Below are 18,344 nucleotides of genomic sequence, written 5' to 3'. Positions count from 1 at the left end.
TAAATTGTCCTTATTGTGTATAGGATAGTGTTAATGTGCGGGGACCGCTGGTCAGTGTGGACTCGATGGCCTGAAGGGCCTGTTTCCGCACTATCTCTAAACTAAAAAAAATAACATCTGATTGAATGGAACCAGAACGACAAACTTGCTCTCGTCAACGATGGCAGGACACGGCAACTCTCTGTGTGCCAACACAGAAGAGGGTATATGGTACATGTACGGTACAAAGTGAAACATAGCATGCAGAACAAGCATTCCATTGTAACTCTGTACACGGGAAAGCATGGAACCTCCGGTGCAGTCTGTGTGGAGTTTGCAAGTACTCCCCGTCAACCCGTTGGTGAACTCACGTGCCAAAGACATGAATGTGAGTCGGTTAATTGTCTGCAGTAAATATAGGTGTAAATATACACCTGCTGTATAGGTGAAAGGTTGAATCTGGGGGAATTGATGGGAATAGAACATAGAACTGTACAGCACAAGAACAGGCTCTTCGGCCCACAATGTCCGTGTAAAACATGATGCCAAGACCAGCTCATCCACCTGCACTGAATCCATAGCCCTCCATATTGAAGTCTATCCAAAAGCCTCTTAAAAGCCACAATCGTATCTGCCTCTAACCACCCGCCCTTGCAGTCTGTTCCGGCTCTCAACACCCTCAATGTTAAAGAAGTCACCTCATACATCTCCTTTAAACTTTGCCCATCCTCCGTCCCCTCTCATCTTAAACAATGCCCTCTTGTGTTTGATTTGTCCATGCTGGGAATGGGGAAGCAATAAAAGCAGATCAAAGTTAGGAAAAAGACAAAGTAACGGAGTAAGGGGGTCAGGCAGCAAGGTTGGGGAAGACGATGGTGATGTTTCGGGTCGGGACACTTACTTTGTAATCCAGCAAAATGACTTCAGATGACAGTAAATGAATGCATGACGGTCAGCACGGACTAGGTGGGCCGAATGGCCTGTTCCCGTGCTGTATCATTCGATGGTTTTCCTTTACATAAGCACGACTCAAAGTCTGAAAATATTTTTAATTTTTTTTTAATCCAAGTGGCAATTTGCAGCTTTGAGTAGCTCGTCAATGTAGACTGCGGTTGATATATTGCACAAACATGTTGGAAATTTGTCCAATGTTTTCCGTGGGGTGCATCTTGGTGTAGCTGATGAACTGGCGCCTCAGCTTTCTCAGTTCGGCCATGTGGAGGATACGGGTCAGCTCTATGTGTCGAAGGTCAAGGACTTTTATGACAAGCGTTCAGAGAATTAATACAATTGCCGCATACGATCGACACTCGTATCACATCCGCCAGAGATTCACCATCTTTCCTTGACCGGAACTTCTGAAAACAAGCCTTCATTTAAATGTAACTAGACCAAGTGCAGACCCGTTGGGTCCCCAATGGCGTTTCCCACACGGCGTTTGCGGGGGGGGGGGGGGGGGGGGGGGGGGGGGTGAGAAGAGGGGAGGAGGGGATCAGGAGGAGGACAACGGGAACCACCCCCCAAACACACAGGGAGCGGGGAGGGAGGTGGTGAGAAGAGGGGGAGTGAGGGAGAGAGAGTGAGGAGGAGAGAAACGGGACAGATTTGGGGAAAGAGGGAAGGAGAGCGGGGTAGGGGGTGAGAGAGGGGGAGGGGGGAGGGAGAGTGGAGGGGGAAGGGGGGGAGAGAAGTGGAAGAGTGGGGAGGGCGTAGGGGGAGTGATGGAAGAGGGACAGAGGGGTAGGGGGAAGGGGGTGGGGGGGGGAGAGGGAAGGGGGTGGGGTAGAGAGTGAAGGGGGTGGGGGGGGAGAGAGAGGGCATGGGTGGGAGAGGGAGAGGGGTGAGGAGAGGGAAACATAGAAACATAAGATTCTATAAGATCCCCCCTCAATCTTCTAAATTCTAGCGAGTACAAACCGAGTCTATCCAGACTTTCTTCATATGAAAGTCCTGACATCCCAGGAATCAGTCTGGAGAACCTTCTCTGTACTCCCTCTATGGCAAGAATGTCTTTGGGCATTGGGCATTGTGACATCACACGATGGAAACGAATCAAAAGGAAGAAAGGCAGCCGGCAGCCGGACGGACGGACGGACGGACGGACGGCATGCGGCAGCCACAGACTTTTATATAATAACTAGCACAAAAACAAAAAACACTAGAAATACTTAGCAGGACAGTCAGCGTCTGCTTCTATAATATAGGAATGTAAACTTCTTTTCACACCAGCTCCGAGATTTAAAAGGATATCTTCACCTTGGTTCCCGGTACGGTAATCTGGTCTCCTGGTACGCTTGTCTTCTGTGCGTTTAATATTGCCTGAGTTAAATGAACAGAGTTTTAAAGTTAGATTTTAAGGAAGCTCACATTTTAAACGGCAATACCAACAGATGTTTTTAAGGGGCGGCATGGTGGCACAACGGTGGAGTTGCTGCCTTACTGTCAGAGGCCCGGGTTTGATCCTGACTACGGGCGCAGTCTGAACAGAATTTGTACACTTTCCCCGCGACTGCGTGGATTTTCCCTCTGATCTCTGGCTTCCTCCCACACTCCAAAGACCGACGGATTTGTAGGTGAATTGGCATGGTATAATTGTAAATTGTCCCTAGTGTTACAATTTGGCTTATTGTCATGTGTCGGGTACAGTGAATTTGCCCAATTAAACACAAGCTACTGTAGATGCTGGAGTCTTGTGTCGAACACAAAGTGCTGGAGTAACTCAGTGGGCCAGGCTGCCTGAACCCACTGAGTTACTCCAGCACTTTGCGTTTACTTTGTCCAATACTTGTCCAGGATCGCCTCGGTGAAAGGGGATTAGATAGAGGGTAATTCGTAACAGGGGCTTTACAGTATTCAAAATGTGTGAGAAAGAACTGCAGATGCTGGATAAAATCGAAGGTAGACACAAAATGCTGGAGTAACTCAGCAGGTGAGGCAGCATCTATGGAGTGAAGGAATGGGTCGAGACCCGAAAACGTCGCCCGTTCCTTCTCTCCATAGATGCTGCCTCACAGGCTGAGTTACTCCAGCATTTTGTGCCTACCTATGTAGAGTATTCTACTGGGGAAGGGGTGCACTCAACATTATCGGAGGGGGCAGCAAGGTGGTGCAGCGGTAGAGTTGCTGCCAAACAGGAGATCAGTGGTGTACGCTTTTCCACACTGAAGGTGGGTGCTATCAGGGATGAACTCCAGAGGAAGTGGTGGAGGCAGATACAAGTATAATTGGGGGAGTCCAGAACCAGGGGCCACAGTTTAAGAATAAGGGGTAAGCCATTTGGAACGGAGACGAGGAAACACTTTTTCTCACAGAGAGTGGTGAGTCTGTGGAATTCTCTGCCGGTGGAGGCCGGTTCTCTGGATGCTTTCAAGAGAGAGCTAGATAGGGCTCTTAAAAATAGCAGAATCAGGGGATATGGGGAGAAGGCAGGAACTGATTGGGGATGATCAGTCATTATCACATTGAATGGCGGTGCTGGCTCGAAGGGCTGAATGGTCTACTCCTGCAGCTATTGTCTATTGTCTATAATGTTTAAAAGACCTTTGGACATGTAATTGGGTGGGAAAGACAGAGAGGGAAGTGGGCAAATGCATGGTGGTGGGTGTGGACAAGTTGGGCCGTTTCTGCGCTGTATGGTTCTGACCCTTCTGACTGGCATGCAAGAGGACAACTCACCATCAGCATTTCCTGTGTAACTCTGTCCAACTCGTACAAGAAGTTTGTAGAGGAAAGTGGTTGCTGAAAAAGGCGAGACATCATTAAATCACAAGTAGTTACTGAAATCAAATAACAAGAAGCTTTACTTCTCCTCTATCCAGTTCATAAGGCCATAAGTAATAGGAGCACAATTAGGCCATTCGGCCTGACTACTCCGCCGTTCAATCATGGCTGATCTATCTCTCCCTCCCAACCCCATTCTCCAGCCTTGTCCCTATAATCCCTGACACCCGTACTAATCAAGAATCCATCTATCTCTCCTTTAAAAATATCCATTGACTTGGCCTCCGTAGCCTTCTGTGGCAAAGAATTCCACAGATTCACCACCCTCTGACTAAAGAAATTCCTTCCCGTCTCCTTACTAAAGGAACGTCCTTTAACTCTGAGGCTGTGACCCCTGGTCCTAGACGCTCCTGCTAATGGAAACATCCTCTCCACATCCACTCCATCCAAGCCTTTCACTATTCGATACTTAATCTGCAAAACAATGACACATTTAAACCTTCATCCTGATCGGAATTTGTTTGTGAATCTGGAACTTTTCCCCGCACTTCTTTATTCTGGAGCACAGGAGGATGAGGGGTGATCTTATAGAGACGCACAAAATCATGAGAGGTGTAGATTGGGTAAGCGAACAAGCTGCTAGAGGAGGTCGTTGAGGCTGGGATTATTCCAATGTTTAAGAGACAGTTAGACAGGTACATGTATAGGACAGGTTTGGCGGGATATGGGCCAAACGCAGGAAGGTGGGATCAGTGTAGCTGGGACATGTTGGCTAGTATGGGCAAGTTGGGCTGAAGAGGCTGTTTCCACACTGTATCATTCAATTGAGTGCCTGAAGCAACCCTGGATACCCACTCCATCCCATGGGCTCCCCCACCCCCGGCCCTCACTTACGTTCAGCGTTGACTGGTTGGGTGGCGGTGCCTTCCTGTGGAAGATGGCGTCGTTTATCGCCTGGAATGGGAGCGTATCGTCTTTCTGAATGGTGAACAGTGGGCTGTCCCATCGGTTCCTCGCATCGGGAGCCTCAAACCTCATCACCAGCGCATCAAAGCTGGAGGCAGTGCAAACATTTACAACCAGTTCAAACCCTTCAGTTTCAGTTTAGAGACACAGCGTGGAAACAGGCTCTTCGGCCCACCGAGTCCACACCAACCTGTGATCCCCGCACATTAACATTGTCCGACACACACACACACTAGGGACAATTTTACATTTATAGAAACATAAAAAAAAGGTGCAGGAGTAGAGGCCATTCGGCCCTTCGAGCCTGCACAGCCATTCAATATGATCATGGCTGATCATCCAACTCAATATCCTGTACCTGCCTTCTCTCCATACCCCCTGATCCCTTTAGCCACAAGGGCCACATCTAACTCCCTCTTAAATATAGCCAATGAACTGTGGCCTCAACTACCTTCTGTGGCAGAGCATTATACCAAGTCAATGAACCTACAAACCTGTACGTCTTTGGAGAGTGGGAGGAAACCGAAGATCGCAGAGAAAACCCACGCGGTCACGGGGAGAACGTACAGACAGTACCCGTAGACGGGATCGAACCCAGGTCTCTGACGCTGCAAGCGCTGCAAGGCAGCAACTCTACCGCTGCACCATCGTGCCGCACCAGTAGATAAGTGGGAGGGAATCGCAGCGATAGAATGACTTGGCATTTAAGAGGCTTTCAGATGGGCACATTGAGGCATATGCATCACAAGCAGACAGAAGAGTTAGATACAGCTCTAGGGGCTAGTGGAGTCAAGGGATATGGGGTGAAGGCAGGCACGGGTTAATGATAGGAGATGATCAGCCATGATCACAATGAATGGCGGTGCTGGCTCGAAGGGCCGAATGGCCTCCTCCTGCACCCATTTTCTATGTTTCTAAGAGGTTAGTTTGACGGCATCATGTTTAGAACGGACATTTTGGGCTGAAGGACAGCTCCACTGTTCTATGGTCTAAGTTTAGTTTAATTTAGAGATACTGTGTGGAAACAGGCCCTTCAGCCCATCGAGTCCGCCTTGACCAATCATCACCCCAACACTAGTTCTATGTTATCCCAGTTCCACACCTACACACTAGGGGCAATTTACAGAAGCCAATTAACCTATAAATAAATCTGAGATAGAGACAAGTGCTGGAGTAACTCAGCGGGTCAGGCAGCATCTCTGGAGAAAAGTAATAGGTGATGTTTTGGGTCGGATCCCATCAAGGGTTCTCCAAAGTTCGGAGCTATTCCAGCACTTTCTGCCTATCTCTGGTCTTAAAAAGTGGCAATTTACCGAAGCCAATTAACCTGCGAATCTCCACGTCTTTGGAACGTCGGAGGAAACCGAAGCACCTGGAGAAAACCCACGCAGTCACGGGGAGAACGTATAAACTCCAGGCAGACAGTGACAAAAATGCTGGAGAAACTCAGCGGGTGAGGCAGCATCTGTGGAGCGAAGGAAATGGGCAACGTTTCGACCCGAAACGTTGCCTATTTTCTTCGCTCCATAGATGCTGCCTCACCCGCCGAGTTTCTCCAGCATTTTTATCTACCTTTGATTTTCCAGCATCTGCAGTTCCTTCTTGAACAGACAGCACCCATAGTCAGGATCAAACACAAACCTGAGTCACTGGTGCTGTGAGGCAGCAGTTCTACCACTGTGCTGTCCCCTTGTTGCAATTATGTTCCTGGACCCAACACATCTCAAATGGCCTCCAGGTGAACAGTATCTCACAGCTTGGAGGCAAGGCTCTGGGAAGTGGATCAGTGGCAAAGCTTTCACAGACTGGCTTGCAGTCACCCCACATCTGCGAGTCGTCATCAGAATAGTAGAACACTCATCATGGATAATTACAGCAGGGCCAGTGGACGCTTAATTCCGCATTACTTGAAACATCAAGCAAATGAAACAGCAGATCGGCTGAACACACAGAGTCTCTTGCTCAGAGTGGAGTTCATTCCAAGAGCTCTCCCGAGTTTGCCCTGATTCGAAATCGGAGATTTACGGTAATGGCCGCTCGTCGGTACTCGGGGCTCTCGTGGACATTTTTCATCATGTTGAAAAATCTTCACGAGTCTTCCCGAGCTTACCTGCCGTTAGCGAGTCTTCCCGAGTACCTGCCGTTAGCGCTAAGAGACGTCCCCGAGCTCCGACGTACCCGCTACGTTCATTCTCCGTGCTTACCACAAGTTTGATTTTTTTTAAACTCGGGAGAGCTCTTGGAATGAACTCGTAACGTGGGACAGGGGTTTTAAGGTGAAGGGGGGGTAAGATTTTATAGGAATCTGAGGGATAACTTTTTCATGCAAAGGGTGGTGGGTGTATGGAACGAGCTGCCGGAGGTGGTAGTTGAGACTATCGCAACGTTTAAGATGCAATTACACTGGTACATGGATAGGATAGGTTTAGAGGGATATGGGCCAAATGCAAGCAAGTGGGACTAGTGTAGATGGGACTTGTTGGTCGTTGTGGGCAAGTTGAGCCGAAGGGCTTGTTTCCACACTGTATGACCATATAACAGAGCATGTGTACAGACCAATGAGTTAAATGCAGTGGTTGCCAGTTGAACCTACGGCAAGACCAGCTGAGCAGGTGCCAGGGTGGATGTTGACTCGGGGAGGGGGAGGGGGAGTGGAGGGAGTCAATGGGCTTACATTTCCTGGGAATATTGTTGCTCCGGCTCCCTGCTCCGGTTCCACGATGAACAGACATCAACCGCAGTCTCACAGTGAATCTGCAAACAACAGCCACAACAAAGGCATGAAAGATAGAATTTTAAAATAGAACAGGAGCCATCAAGAACTCTGGGCTGTGTAGGAAGGAATTGCAGATGCTGGTTTACATTAAAGATAGCTGATCCGAAACGTCACCTATTCCCTTTCTCCAGAGATGATGCCTGGCCCGCTGAGTAACTCAAGCTTTTTGCGTCAATCTTCCGTCTAAACCTTTCCTATCCACGTGTCTCCGTTATATTTCTCTCACATTAAACCTACGCCTTCTTGTTTAAGATTCCTTCATTCTGGGAACAAGATTCCATCTGCCTTGTATATGTCATTTATAATTTTATAAATCTCTGTGAGGGCTGCCCTCAGCCTCCCAGCTAATCCAAACTCTCCTTATAAGTATAAAGTCCTCCATTCCAGGCAGCACCCTGATGATCAATTCTACACTCTTTCCAATGCTTCCATATCCTTCCTGTAGAGTGGTGATCGCAACTGTCCACAGTACTGCAAATACGGCCTGACCACATACCAAAGTTGGCTTTGATAACCCTAGCGTGTTTAGGCCTGTTTCTGTGCTGTATCACTAAACTAAGATACTTCAGAACACCCCACATCAGAGGAGCAGCCTGCAAATGAGCCGTAAAAATCAAGATGTTTGTTGTGCTTCCACGGGAGATTAGTAAGTCCCATCACAATCGGAGATAGACACAGAAAGCTGGAGTAACTCAGTGGGACAGGCAGCGTCTCTGGAGAGAAGGAATGGATGTTGTTTCAGGTCGAGACCCTTCTTCGGACTGGAGTTCTCCAGAGCTTGGTCTGCACAAAATGGAACCAACAGGTCAGGACTGGGTAAACATCATGACAGATGATAGATGCAAAATGCTGGAGTAACTCAGCGGGACAGGTAACACCTCTGGAGATTAGGAATGGGTGACATTTCGGGTTGAGACCCTTCTAAAGACTGGTTAGGGATCGACAGAAAAAGCTGGAGTAACTCAGCGGGACAGGCAGCATCTCTGGAGAGAAGGAATGGGTGATGTTTGACAGTGTGTACATTGTATTTAATGCCTTGTGAAGGTGTCTCTCTCCCTCCCTCCGTAAAAAAAGAATTAAAATGCAGAGAAGCAATCCTCAGTAGGCATAAAGGAGCAGAGAGAAAAAAGATTTGTAATTCAATATTTTACAGCATATCTCAATTGTTCCAGTTAGATACAAGTACAGAAAAACACTTCAGATTAAGAAAAGGGTTTGAATGTAGTTATTCACAATTTGCAAATGTGCCTGGTTAGGTTATATGTGGGGATCACACAAGGAGAGTCTTAGATCAACGCAGTTTGGAGCTAACAGCTGTATTATATTTAAAGAGAGAGATACAGAGAAAACCTGCAATCATTCACATTTCATTCCAAGACTTAATGGCTACTTACCAAGCAGTGTGGAGTCTGTGTGTGCTTTATCAAGCAGAACAGTTCATATCTGTAACCTATATTTGAAAGAACAGTCAGAACGATGCACACATTTGCAACAAAATTAGACGCAGTGAGTCAATATTTTCACATCTCAAGATGAAATGCAGGATCGAAAGTCATTCTGATCTGGCCCCTTCATTAATTGGGCTCCATTATCAGCTCAGCTGCTAATTTATCGCCAAGTACCATCACCGTGACTCGTCAGCTCAGACAAGCTAAATTGGCGGCTTCGTTACAAACCATAACATGCGATGTCGCCCGTCGACCCATCGCAGGCTCACACCTCCCTTATTACCTCTGTGTTTCCAGTTGGTGCAGAGCCTCCTCCTCCCACATGAACTGAACGCTAGCAAGAGGGTCCGAGACACAGCTAAAAATATTTCAGCCTAACAAAGTTGAAAATGAGTCTGAAAACAAACTAGTGTGGGAGTTTAGTTGCAAGAGTCACATAACATCAATGTACAGCCACGCCTCTCCCCTATTCAGTTAAAAAATTCAATCCTAGTCATCGTCAAACAGCCCAACTTCCCCTCTCCATCCAAGATGCCCGCTCTACACTAGTCCCAACTTCCTGCCTTTGGCCCATATCCACCTAAACCTTTCTTATCCATATACCTGTCCAAATGTATTTTAAATGCTGTGTAGTATCTGCCTCAACCACCTACTCTGGCAGCTTGTTCCATATACCAATCACCATCTGTAAGAAAAAAATACTCCTCAGGTTTCTATTAAATCTTTCCCCTCTCACCTTAAACCCATGTCCTCCAGATCTTGATTTCACTACTCGGGGTAAAGGACTCCGTGTAGCTACCCTATCTAGTCCCCTTGTGATTTGACACACTTCTAAGACCACCCCCCCCCCCCCCCATCCTCCAAGGGCGGCATGGTGGCTCAGCGGTAGAGTTGCTGCCTTACAGCGCCAGAAACGTGGGTTCGATGCCGACTACAGCTGCTGTCAGTACAGAGGATTTCACACGGACCAAAGTGAGTCTTTGCCGAGTTGATGATTGTCCAGCAGTCATTGATGTTTGTCTTAGTATGGGGCCCTGGGAACTGTCAGCATATCAGTGTGTCTTGTTGCACAACTGATGAACCGTGATAGCCTCACTGTAATCTTTACCATACGATAGAGCTTTATTTATCCCAGGAGGGAAACTGATCTGCCAACAGCCCATAAAACACAACAAGAGACGAGTGGAAAGGATTGGGGATGGGGGGGAAGGGGGGGGGGGGTTTAGCTAGGCATGTTGGGGGAATGGAGGGATATGGGGGGGGGGGGGGGGGGGGGGGGGGTTAGCATAGGCATGTTGACATGCAGGGAATGGAGGGATATGGATAATTCGGGCAGACACAAGGTGCTAGAGTTACTCAGTGGGTCAGTCAGCATCTCTGGAGAAAAAGGATGGGTGACACTTCAGGTCAGAACTCTTCTGCAGACTGAAAGGCGAGAGGAGCAACTGGTGGTAGGAAAAGGCCAGCAAAGTTAGGTCTGGCAACAGATGACCATGGAAGGGCGGAGCCCACAATGGCCCATTGTTACTGGGGAAGAGGTCTTGATAACGATTTTCAAGGGACACAAAAAAGGGATGTGAACAGTGGAACTAGTAGGATGACTAAGGTGGAAAGATGCACAAATAATTCACAATATAACATGATTTTTATACTTTAAAATTATAGGCAGCCAATTGCAACGTTCGTGGGTTCTGTGGAAGGCAGGTTTAGAATGTTGCTGCCCAAATGCGAAAAAATACTGGGGGATGCCCAAAATGAGCACTCGATATTATAATTTAGGGTTAATTGGCATTTAATGTGTGTTCGGCAAGGAACCCTGAGGCTGCCAGAGTGCGGAATGGGAGCTTTTTTTTATTATATCTACTCTGTTCCTTTGGGACTGTACTGTTCTCATTAATGATTTACTAGCTCCCCAGGAACAGCCTACAAAATCGGGTTTTAAACCCGCCCCCTCAATGGCTCCAAAATCACACACAAGGGGAGGGGCAGATGCTCAGCCACGATTCAGGTACGTTTTGTAACATACCTAATCAATGGCTCCATCACTTGAAGCTCCAGTGAAAACCTTGCCTAATCACTCCTTTAGATCATACTTTAAACCAAAGCCCCATCGGTTCTGACAATGAGATGCAAAATTTCCACTGTGAGAGTATATCATTAGTTTAGTTGGGAGACGCAGCGTGCAAACAGGCCCCCCAACCCACCGCGTCCATGCCGACCATCGATTCACATTAGTTCTATGCTGTCCCACATTTTCATCCACTCCCTACATGCTTGGGGCAATTTCACACAGACCAACTAACCTACAAGCCCACATGTTTTTGGGATGTGACAGAAAACCAAAGCAAAACGACACAATCAAAGCGAGAATGTGCAAACTCCACACAGACAGCATTCATAGTCAGGGTGAAACCCGGGTCTCTGGCGATGTAAAGCAGCAACTCTACAGCTGCGCCACTGTGCTGATCGCTGTTGTATATAATAGGATTCTGAGCCAAGTGACTGGTTGGAACTATCCGAAAACAAAGACATTGCGAATCCTGTTCAATCCACGATCACATGACCCTTTGTTCAACCGAGTTCACTATTTGGATCAATTACCTCATTATGAAGACCACTGACCCAAAATGATGTTTCTATCTCTGCAGATGCTGTTTTGACCCAAACATTGTCAGCATTTTGATTTCTTATCAGAACTCTATTTTCATAAGTTCTGAACTTCCAGGAGCAGAATTAGGCCATTCGGCCCATCGTCCACTCCGCCATTCAATAATGACTGATCTATCTTTCCCTCTCAACCCCATTCTCCTGCCTTCGCCCCATAACCCCCAACGCCCGCACTAATAACGTTTTCTATCTCTAGACTAAACTCCACTACCACCTTGTGCCACATGTTCCTGATCCAGGGAATAAATGGTCTTGGATCCAACTTCCAGCCTACAGAAGTTACTCATCCGATTTCCACCTGCGGCCATCACAAGAAAAATTATCCAAGATGGCACCAGAGTGAGTGAGTGTGAGTGAGTGAGTGAGTGTCAGAAGTGGATCTGAAATCGCTCATTACAATAGTTCCACTCTTTCAAATCTCTTCTCCAACACCAACATTTCTTACTTTGCCAAACATCATTCCCTGTATCACGTATCTGTACACTGTGGATAGCACCATTGTAATCATGTATCGTCTTTCTGCTGACTGGTTAGCGTGCAACTAAAGCTTTTTCCTGTACCCCGGAACACATGACAATAAGCTAAACTCAAAAAGAGGAAGATAGGAGTATCCTATAACCCACTTCACACATCACTGTTCCCAAAATAATTTTAAAAGCATTCGTACATCAATGAATCATTTTAATTGTCACTCCCCCTACCTTTGATGTAATTTAGAGAATCCATAATTACAACATCTTCTTTATTGATTTTTCTAGGAAATAAAGAGATATCACAGTTTAAAATACAGCATGGACATGCATTCATGGTACAAGGATTTAAATGTTGCCGTGCTCTTTTTAATTCTCTTGCAAAACAGCATTGCTATTCAGCCAGACAGAGAGTTAGTTGTAGCTCTTTGGGCAAACGGAATCAAGGGATAGGGGGAGAAGGCAAGAACGGGGTACTGATTTTGGATGATCAGCCACGATCATATTGAATGGCATTGCTGGCTCGAAGGGCCTAATGGTCTACTCCTGCACCTTTTTCTATGTCTCTATGTGTTTCTATGTGAGTTTTCTGTTCCCATCTTATGGACACTTATCCATGTTCACCAGAAATGCTGCCTGACCCGCTGAGTTACACCAACACTTTGTAAACCAGCATCTGCAGTCCCTTGGTTTCTGCCAAAAAAATAGTTCTGCGAGACAAACAGAACTGTAAAATATATCTCTGATGCCGCTGCATTGTGCCTGATAGTACAAGACAAAAGTAACAAATGGTTCACACCTCAAATGTGTGCAGGATGTCAGAATGACAGAGTGCTTTGACCAGACACAGAGGTAATGTTCACAAGTTGTTACAGGAGTCAGTTCTGACCACAAAGACAAAGAACTTAATCAAACACAATGTTACTCAACCTTTTGATACATACTAGGTCTGTAGACAATAGACAATAGGTGCAGGAGTAGGCCCTCTGGTCCTTCGAGCCAGCACCACCATTCAATGTGATCATGGCTGATCATCCCCAATCAGTACCCCGTTCCTGCCTTCTCCCCATATCCCCTGACATTGCAATCTTTAAGAACCCTATCTAGCTCTCTCTTGAAAGCATCCAGAGAACCTGCCCCCACTGCCCTCTGAGGCAGAGTACGGTGCCATCACAATCCCAATTTCTGCCGAAGAAGGGTCTCAACCTGAAAAACATCACCTATCTATGTTCTCCAGAGATGCTGCCTGACCCACTGAGTTACTCCAGCACTTTGTGCTCTTCTTTGTAAACTAGCATCTGCAGTTGTTTGTTTCTATATTCTGAATTCTGGCAACCTTGACAATGAGTAAAGGCAGGCGAACAATTGCTGCTTTATTTATTTTGACTGGGGTCATAGACTTAAAACCACCTATCTATTGCTCCGCCAATTAGTTTTTCAATGGAAGAACTGAATGTAATGCAAATCCATGCAAAGAGAATTTTGGGAGATGCAGGTTTAGTTTTGGGTTTTAGAGATACAGCGTGGAAACAGGCCCTTCGGCACATGTCGACCAATGATCAACCGTACACTAGTTCTATCCTCCACATTGGGGACAATCTACAGAAGCCAATTCACCTACATCCCTGCACGTCTTTGGAATGTGGGAGGAAACCGGAGCACCCGGAGAAAACCCACAGAGTCATAGAGAGAATGTACAAACTCTGTACAGACAGCACCCGAGGTCAGGATTGAACCTGGGTCTCTGGTGATGCGAGGCAACAGCTCTACCGCTGCACCACTGCCGCCCTAGCTTTGGGGATACAAGTGTTCATGTAGTTACTAAAATGTTGCAATCTCTGCTTTCCATCCCCACGGATATTACCCTTCCGGACTCCAGCCACCTTCTGGATAAAATAATTCTTCTCTCTACCCCTTCTAAATTTATTACTATGTTCTTAAAGCCCTGTCCCACGGTGCGAGTTCATTCAAGTGCTCTACCGAGTTTAAAAAAAATCAAACTCGTGGTAAGCACGTAGAATGAACGCAGCGGGTACGTCGGAGCTCGGGGACATCTCTTACCGGCTTGTACCGCTAACGGCAAGTACTCGAGAAGACTCGTGAAGATTTTTCAACACGTTGAAAAATGTCCACGTGAGCCCCGAGTACCGACAAGTGGGCATTACCGTAAATCTCCGAGTTCGAATCAGGGCAAACTCGGGAGAACTCTTGGAATGAACTCGCACCATGGGACAGGTCTATTAGTTGCATTCAACTCCACTGTGGGAAAAGGTTTTGTCCTATCTACCTTTTGTATACCTCAGTTAGGTTTCCCCCAGCCGCAGCTCCTAGCCTTGTCCACAAAACAAACCCAGTCCATCCAAATTCTCCTTGTAACCGGAACATTTCACCCCAAGCAACATCCCTGTAAATTCCATCTGCATCCTCTCCGATGAAGCAACGTCCTTTCTATACTGGAGCGATCAGCACTGCACACTATGTCTAACCAACATAGAAACAAGGAACTGCAGATGCTGGTTAATACACAAAAGGACACAAAGTGCTGGAGTAACTCAGCAGGACAGGCAGCATAACCGTCACCTATCCATGTTCTCCAGAGATGCTGCCTGACCTGCTGAGTTACTTCAGCTCTCTGATTCCTTTTATGGTCAAACCAATAATTTAGAAAGATAGATGCAAAATGCTGGAGTAACTCAGTAGGTCAGGCAGCATCTCGGGAGAAAATGGATAGGTGATGTTTTGGGTGGGGATCTGAAGAAGGTTTCTGACCCGAAACGTGATTTATCCATTTTCTCCAGAGATGCTGCCTGCCCCGCTGAGTTATTCCAGCATTTTGAGTCTATCTTTGGTATAAACCAGCATCTGCAGTTCTTTTTTGTTACAATATTTTATAAAGTTGTATTGTCACTGGTCTATCCTGCACCCAAAACACAATTAACAATGCTATGTAGCCTTTTTACAGAGTTGGAGTGATTGCATGCCAAGCAATGCACAGATAGGAGACAGAAGAAATATTAATGGTAGAGGATACAAGCAGGGAAGTGCGTAAGGCAGAAGGTAAAATGAGCCTTCACTCCCTTGTGTGTGTAGTGTGTGGTTTACATTACGGAAACCCAAGGGTAGATACTGAGCAAGCAACTAGTTGCACGACAGGTAAAAGCATGAATAGTTTAATGAGTTACAAGAAGCGTTATAATTTAAACTCCATACTATATCAGTATCCTTACTCTACCTTTCAACTTCAGCTTTCAATACTCCCCGAAGCTCTTTCTCTTTGTGAGAATCTACAATACAAAAATAGACCACTGGTTAAAGACTAGTTCTATACTTTAGTTTTAGACAACATGGAAACAGGCCCTTTGGCCCATCGGTCACCCATTCCCACTTCTTCTCTAGAAAGGAATTAATTCTACTCTTATCACTTATGACCTAACCGCAGATTCTGGTTTATAGCAATGATGGACACAAAATGCTGGCGTAACTCAGCGGGTCAGGCAGCTCCGCTGGAAAAAAAGGATGGGAGACCCTTCTTCAGGCTCTTTCCAAAAAACATAACCCATCATTTTTCTCCAGAGATGCAGCCTGACCCACTGAGTTACTCCAGCACTTTGTGTCCATCATCGGTATAAACCAGCATCTGCAGTTAGGTCATAAGGTCATAAGTGATAGGAGCAGAATTAGTTCCTTTCTACCCACTTGTTCAATGTTATCCCAGTTTCTCTTCCACTCCTACACACTAGGGGGCAATTTAGAGGGCCAATTAACCTAGAAACCCACACGTCTGTCACCAACACCCCCCCCCCCCCCCAACCACCCACCCACCTACATTACCCCCTCCCTTCCACCTTCCCCATCCTTTCCTCTCCCCTCTTCTCTCCCCCTTCTTTTGCCCCGCACTCTCCACACACTACCTCTGCCCTCTCCTCCTCCCCTTTCCCTCACCCCTCTTCCTCTACTCTACCTCCCTCCCTTCATTACTCTCCCCCTCTCCCCATTCTTACCCTCATTCCCCAACACCCTGCACTCCCCCGCTCACCTCCCCACCCCTGCCTCCATCTCCACCATCTTTACTCTCTCCCTCTTCCATCTCCCCCTTCCCCCTCTTTGACCCACCACACCCCCTACTCTCTACACCCCTCCCCCTCCATCTCCCCTCTCTACTCTCCCTCCTTCCCCCGCTCTTCTTCGCACCCTCCCCCACATTGCTCCCTCCCCCACAATGCCCCTCCCCCACATTTCCCCCTCCCCCCTCATTCCCACCTCCCCTCATCGCCCCCTCCATCGCCCCCTCCCCCTCCCCCACATCTCCCCCCTCCCCCTCATCGCCCCCCTCCCCCACATCGCCCCCTCCCCCACATCGCCCCCCCCCCCCCCCTCACCCCCCTCCCCCTCATCCCCCCTCCCCCTCATCGCCCCCCCTCCCCTCATCGCCCCCTCCCCCCACATCGCCCCCCTCCCCACATCGCCCCCCACAATCGCCCCCTCCCCCACATCGCCCCCTCCCCCTCATTCCCACCTCATCGCCCCCCTCCCCCACATCGCCCCCTCCCCCTCATTCCCCCCTCCCCCCACATCGCCCCCTCCCCCTCATTCCCACCCCATCGCCCCCTCCCCCTCATTCCCCCCTCCCCCTCATTCATTGCCCCTCCCCCCTCATTCCCCCCTCCCCCTCATTCATTCCCCCCTCCCCCACATCGCCCCCCCCCCCCCCTCATCACCCCCCCCCCCTCATCGCCCCCTCCCCCCACAATGCCCCTCCCCCCTCATCGCCCCCTCCCCCTCATCGCCCCCTCCCCCACATCGCCCCCTCCCCCACAATGCCCCTCCCCCTCATCGCCCCCCCCGCCCCCTCATCGCCCCCTCCCCCTCATCGCCCCCCTCCCCCACAATGCCCCTCCCCCACATCGCCCCCACAATGCCCCTCCCCCACATCGCCCCCTCCCCCACAATGCCCCTCCCCCTCATCGCCCCCCTCCCCCTCATCGCCCCTCCCCCCTCATCGCCCCCTCCCCCTCATCGCCCCCTCCCCCCCACATGCCCCTCCCCCACATCGCCCCTCCCCCCACAATGCCCCTCCCCATCCCCCTCATCGCCCCCTCCCCCTCATCGCCCCCTCCCCCACAACCATGCCCCCTCCCCCACATCGCCCCTCCCCCACAATGCCCCCTCCCACAATGCCCCTCCCCACAATGCCCCTCCCCCTCATCGCCCCCCTCCCCCTCATCATGCCCCCCCCTCCCCCACATGCCCCTGCCCCCCTCCCCCACATCGCCCCCCCCCCACATCGCCCCCTCCCCCTCATTCCCCCCCTCCCCCACATGCCCCTCCCCCACATCGCCCCCTCCCCCTCATGCCCCCCCCCACATCGCCCCCCCCCCCCCACATCGCCCCCCTCCCCCCCATTTCCCACCTCCCCCACATCGCCCCCACATCCCCCCATCGCCCCCTCCCCCCTCATCGCCCCCTCCCCCACATCGCCCCCTCCCCCACATCGCCCCCCCCCCCCCACATTGACCTCCCCCACATCGCCCCCTTCCCCCCATCGCCCCCCCCCCCATCGCCCCCCCCCCCATCGCCCCCTCCCCCACATTGACTCCCCCACATCGCCCCCCTCCCCCTCATCGCCCCCTCCCCCTCATCGCCCCCTCCCCTCATCGCCCCCTCCCCCACATCGCCCCCCACCCCCACATCGCCCCCTCCCCCACATCGCCCCCTCCCCCCCATTCCCACCCCCCCCCCATCGCCCCCCCCCCCACATCGCCCCCTCCCCCACCCCCGCCCCCACATTGCCCCCCTCCCCCACCGCCCCCTCCCCCCATCTGCCCCCTCCCCCACACATCGCCCCCCCTCCCCCTCATCGCCCCCCTCCCCCTCATTCCCACCTCCCCCCCCCACATTGCCCCCACAGTGACCCCACATTGACCCCACATTGACCCCACAGTGCCCCCCCAGTGACCCCACAGTGACCCCACACTGCCCCCACATTGACCCCCACATTGACCCCACACTGCCCCCACAGTGACCCCACACTGACCCCACATCGCCCCCTCACCCCCATACACCAGGTTCCGCTCCATCCCCACACTCCGCTCCGCCACCTCCACCACCTTCTTGCCCGCCTCCTCCCGCAAGTAGCGGCCCAGTTCCGCCGCCCTGTGGCTCTTGCCGCTACACGGCAGCCCGCACATCAGCACCAGCGGCATGGCTGGCTGTTGCTGGCCGGCCGGAGGGACCTGGGAGCCGGGGCGACCGAAACTCTAGGCCCGAGGCCTGCGGCCCATTAAAGGAGCAGCGCCGCACCCTGAATTACCGTCGGCC

General features: G+C 50.0%; 1 protein-coding gene across 1 annotated transcript; it reads right to left on the bottom strand.

Moving 5' to 3' along the window:
• Positions 1-1,012: 1,012 nt before the first annotated feature.
• On the bottom strand, positions 1,013-18,344 carry kti12 (KTI12 chromatin associated homolog). Its single transcript, XM_055662616.1, has 9 exons — positions 18,079-18,344; positions 15,259-15,310; positions 12,258-12,310; positions 8,836-8,891; positions 7,340-7,419; positions 4,594-4,753; positions 3,655-3,717; positions 2,230-2,298; positions 1,013-1,219 (listed from the first exon to the last, which is right to left on the bottom strand). The coding sequence occupies exons 1-9, from the start codon at positions 18,227-18,229 to the stop codon at positions 1,076-1,078; spliced, it is 828 nt and encodes a 275-aa protein (XP_055518591.1). The 5' UTR covers positions 18,230-18,344; the 3' UTR covers positions 1,013-1,075.

This window comes from Leucoraja erinacea, chromosome 36, assembly GCF_028641065.1.
Source record: "Leucoraja erinacea ecotype New England chromosome 36, Leri_hhj_1, whole genome shotgun sequence".
Lineage (NCBI taxonomy): Eukaryota > Metazoa > Chordata > Chondrichthyes > Rajiformes > Rajidae > Leucoraja > Leucoraja erinaceus.
The sequence above is the reverse complement of the archived record's forward strand: the minus strand, read 5'-3'. Positions and strand labels throughout refer to the sequence as shown.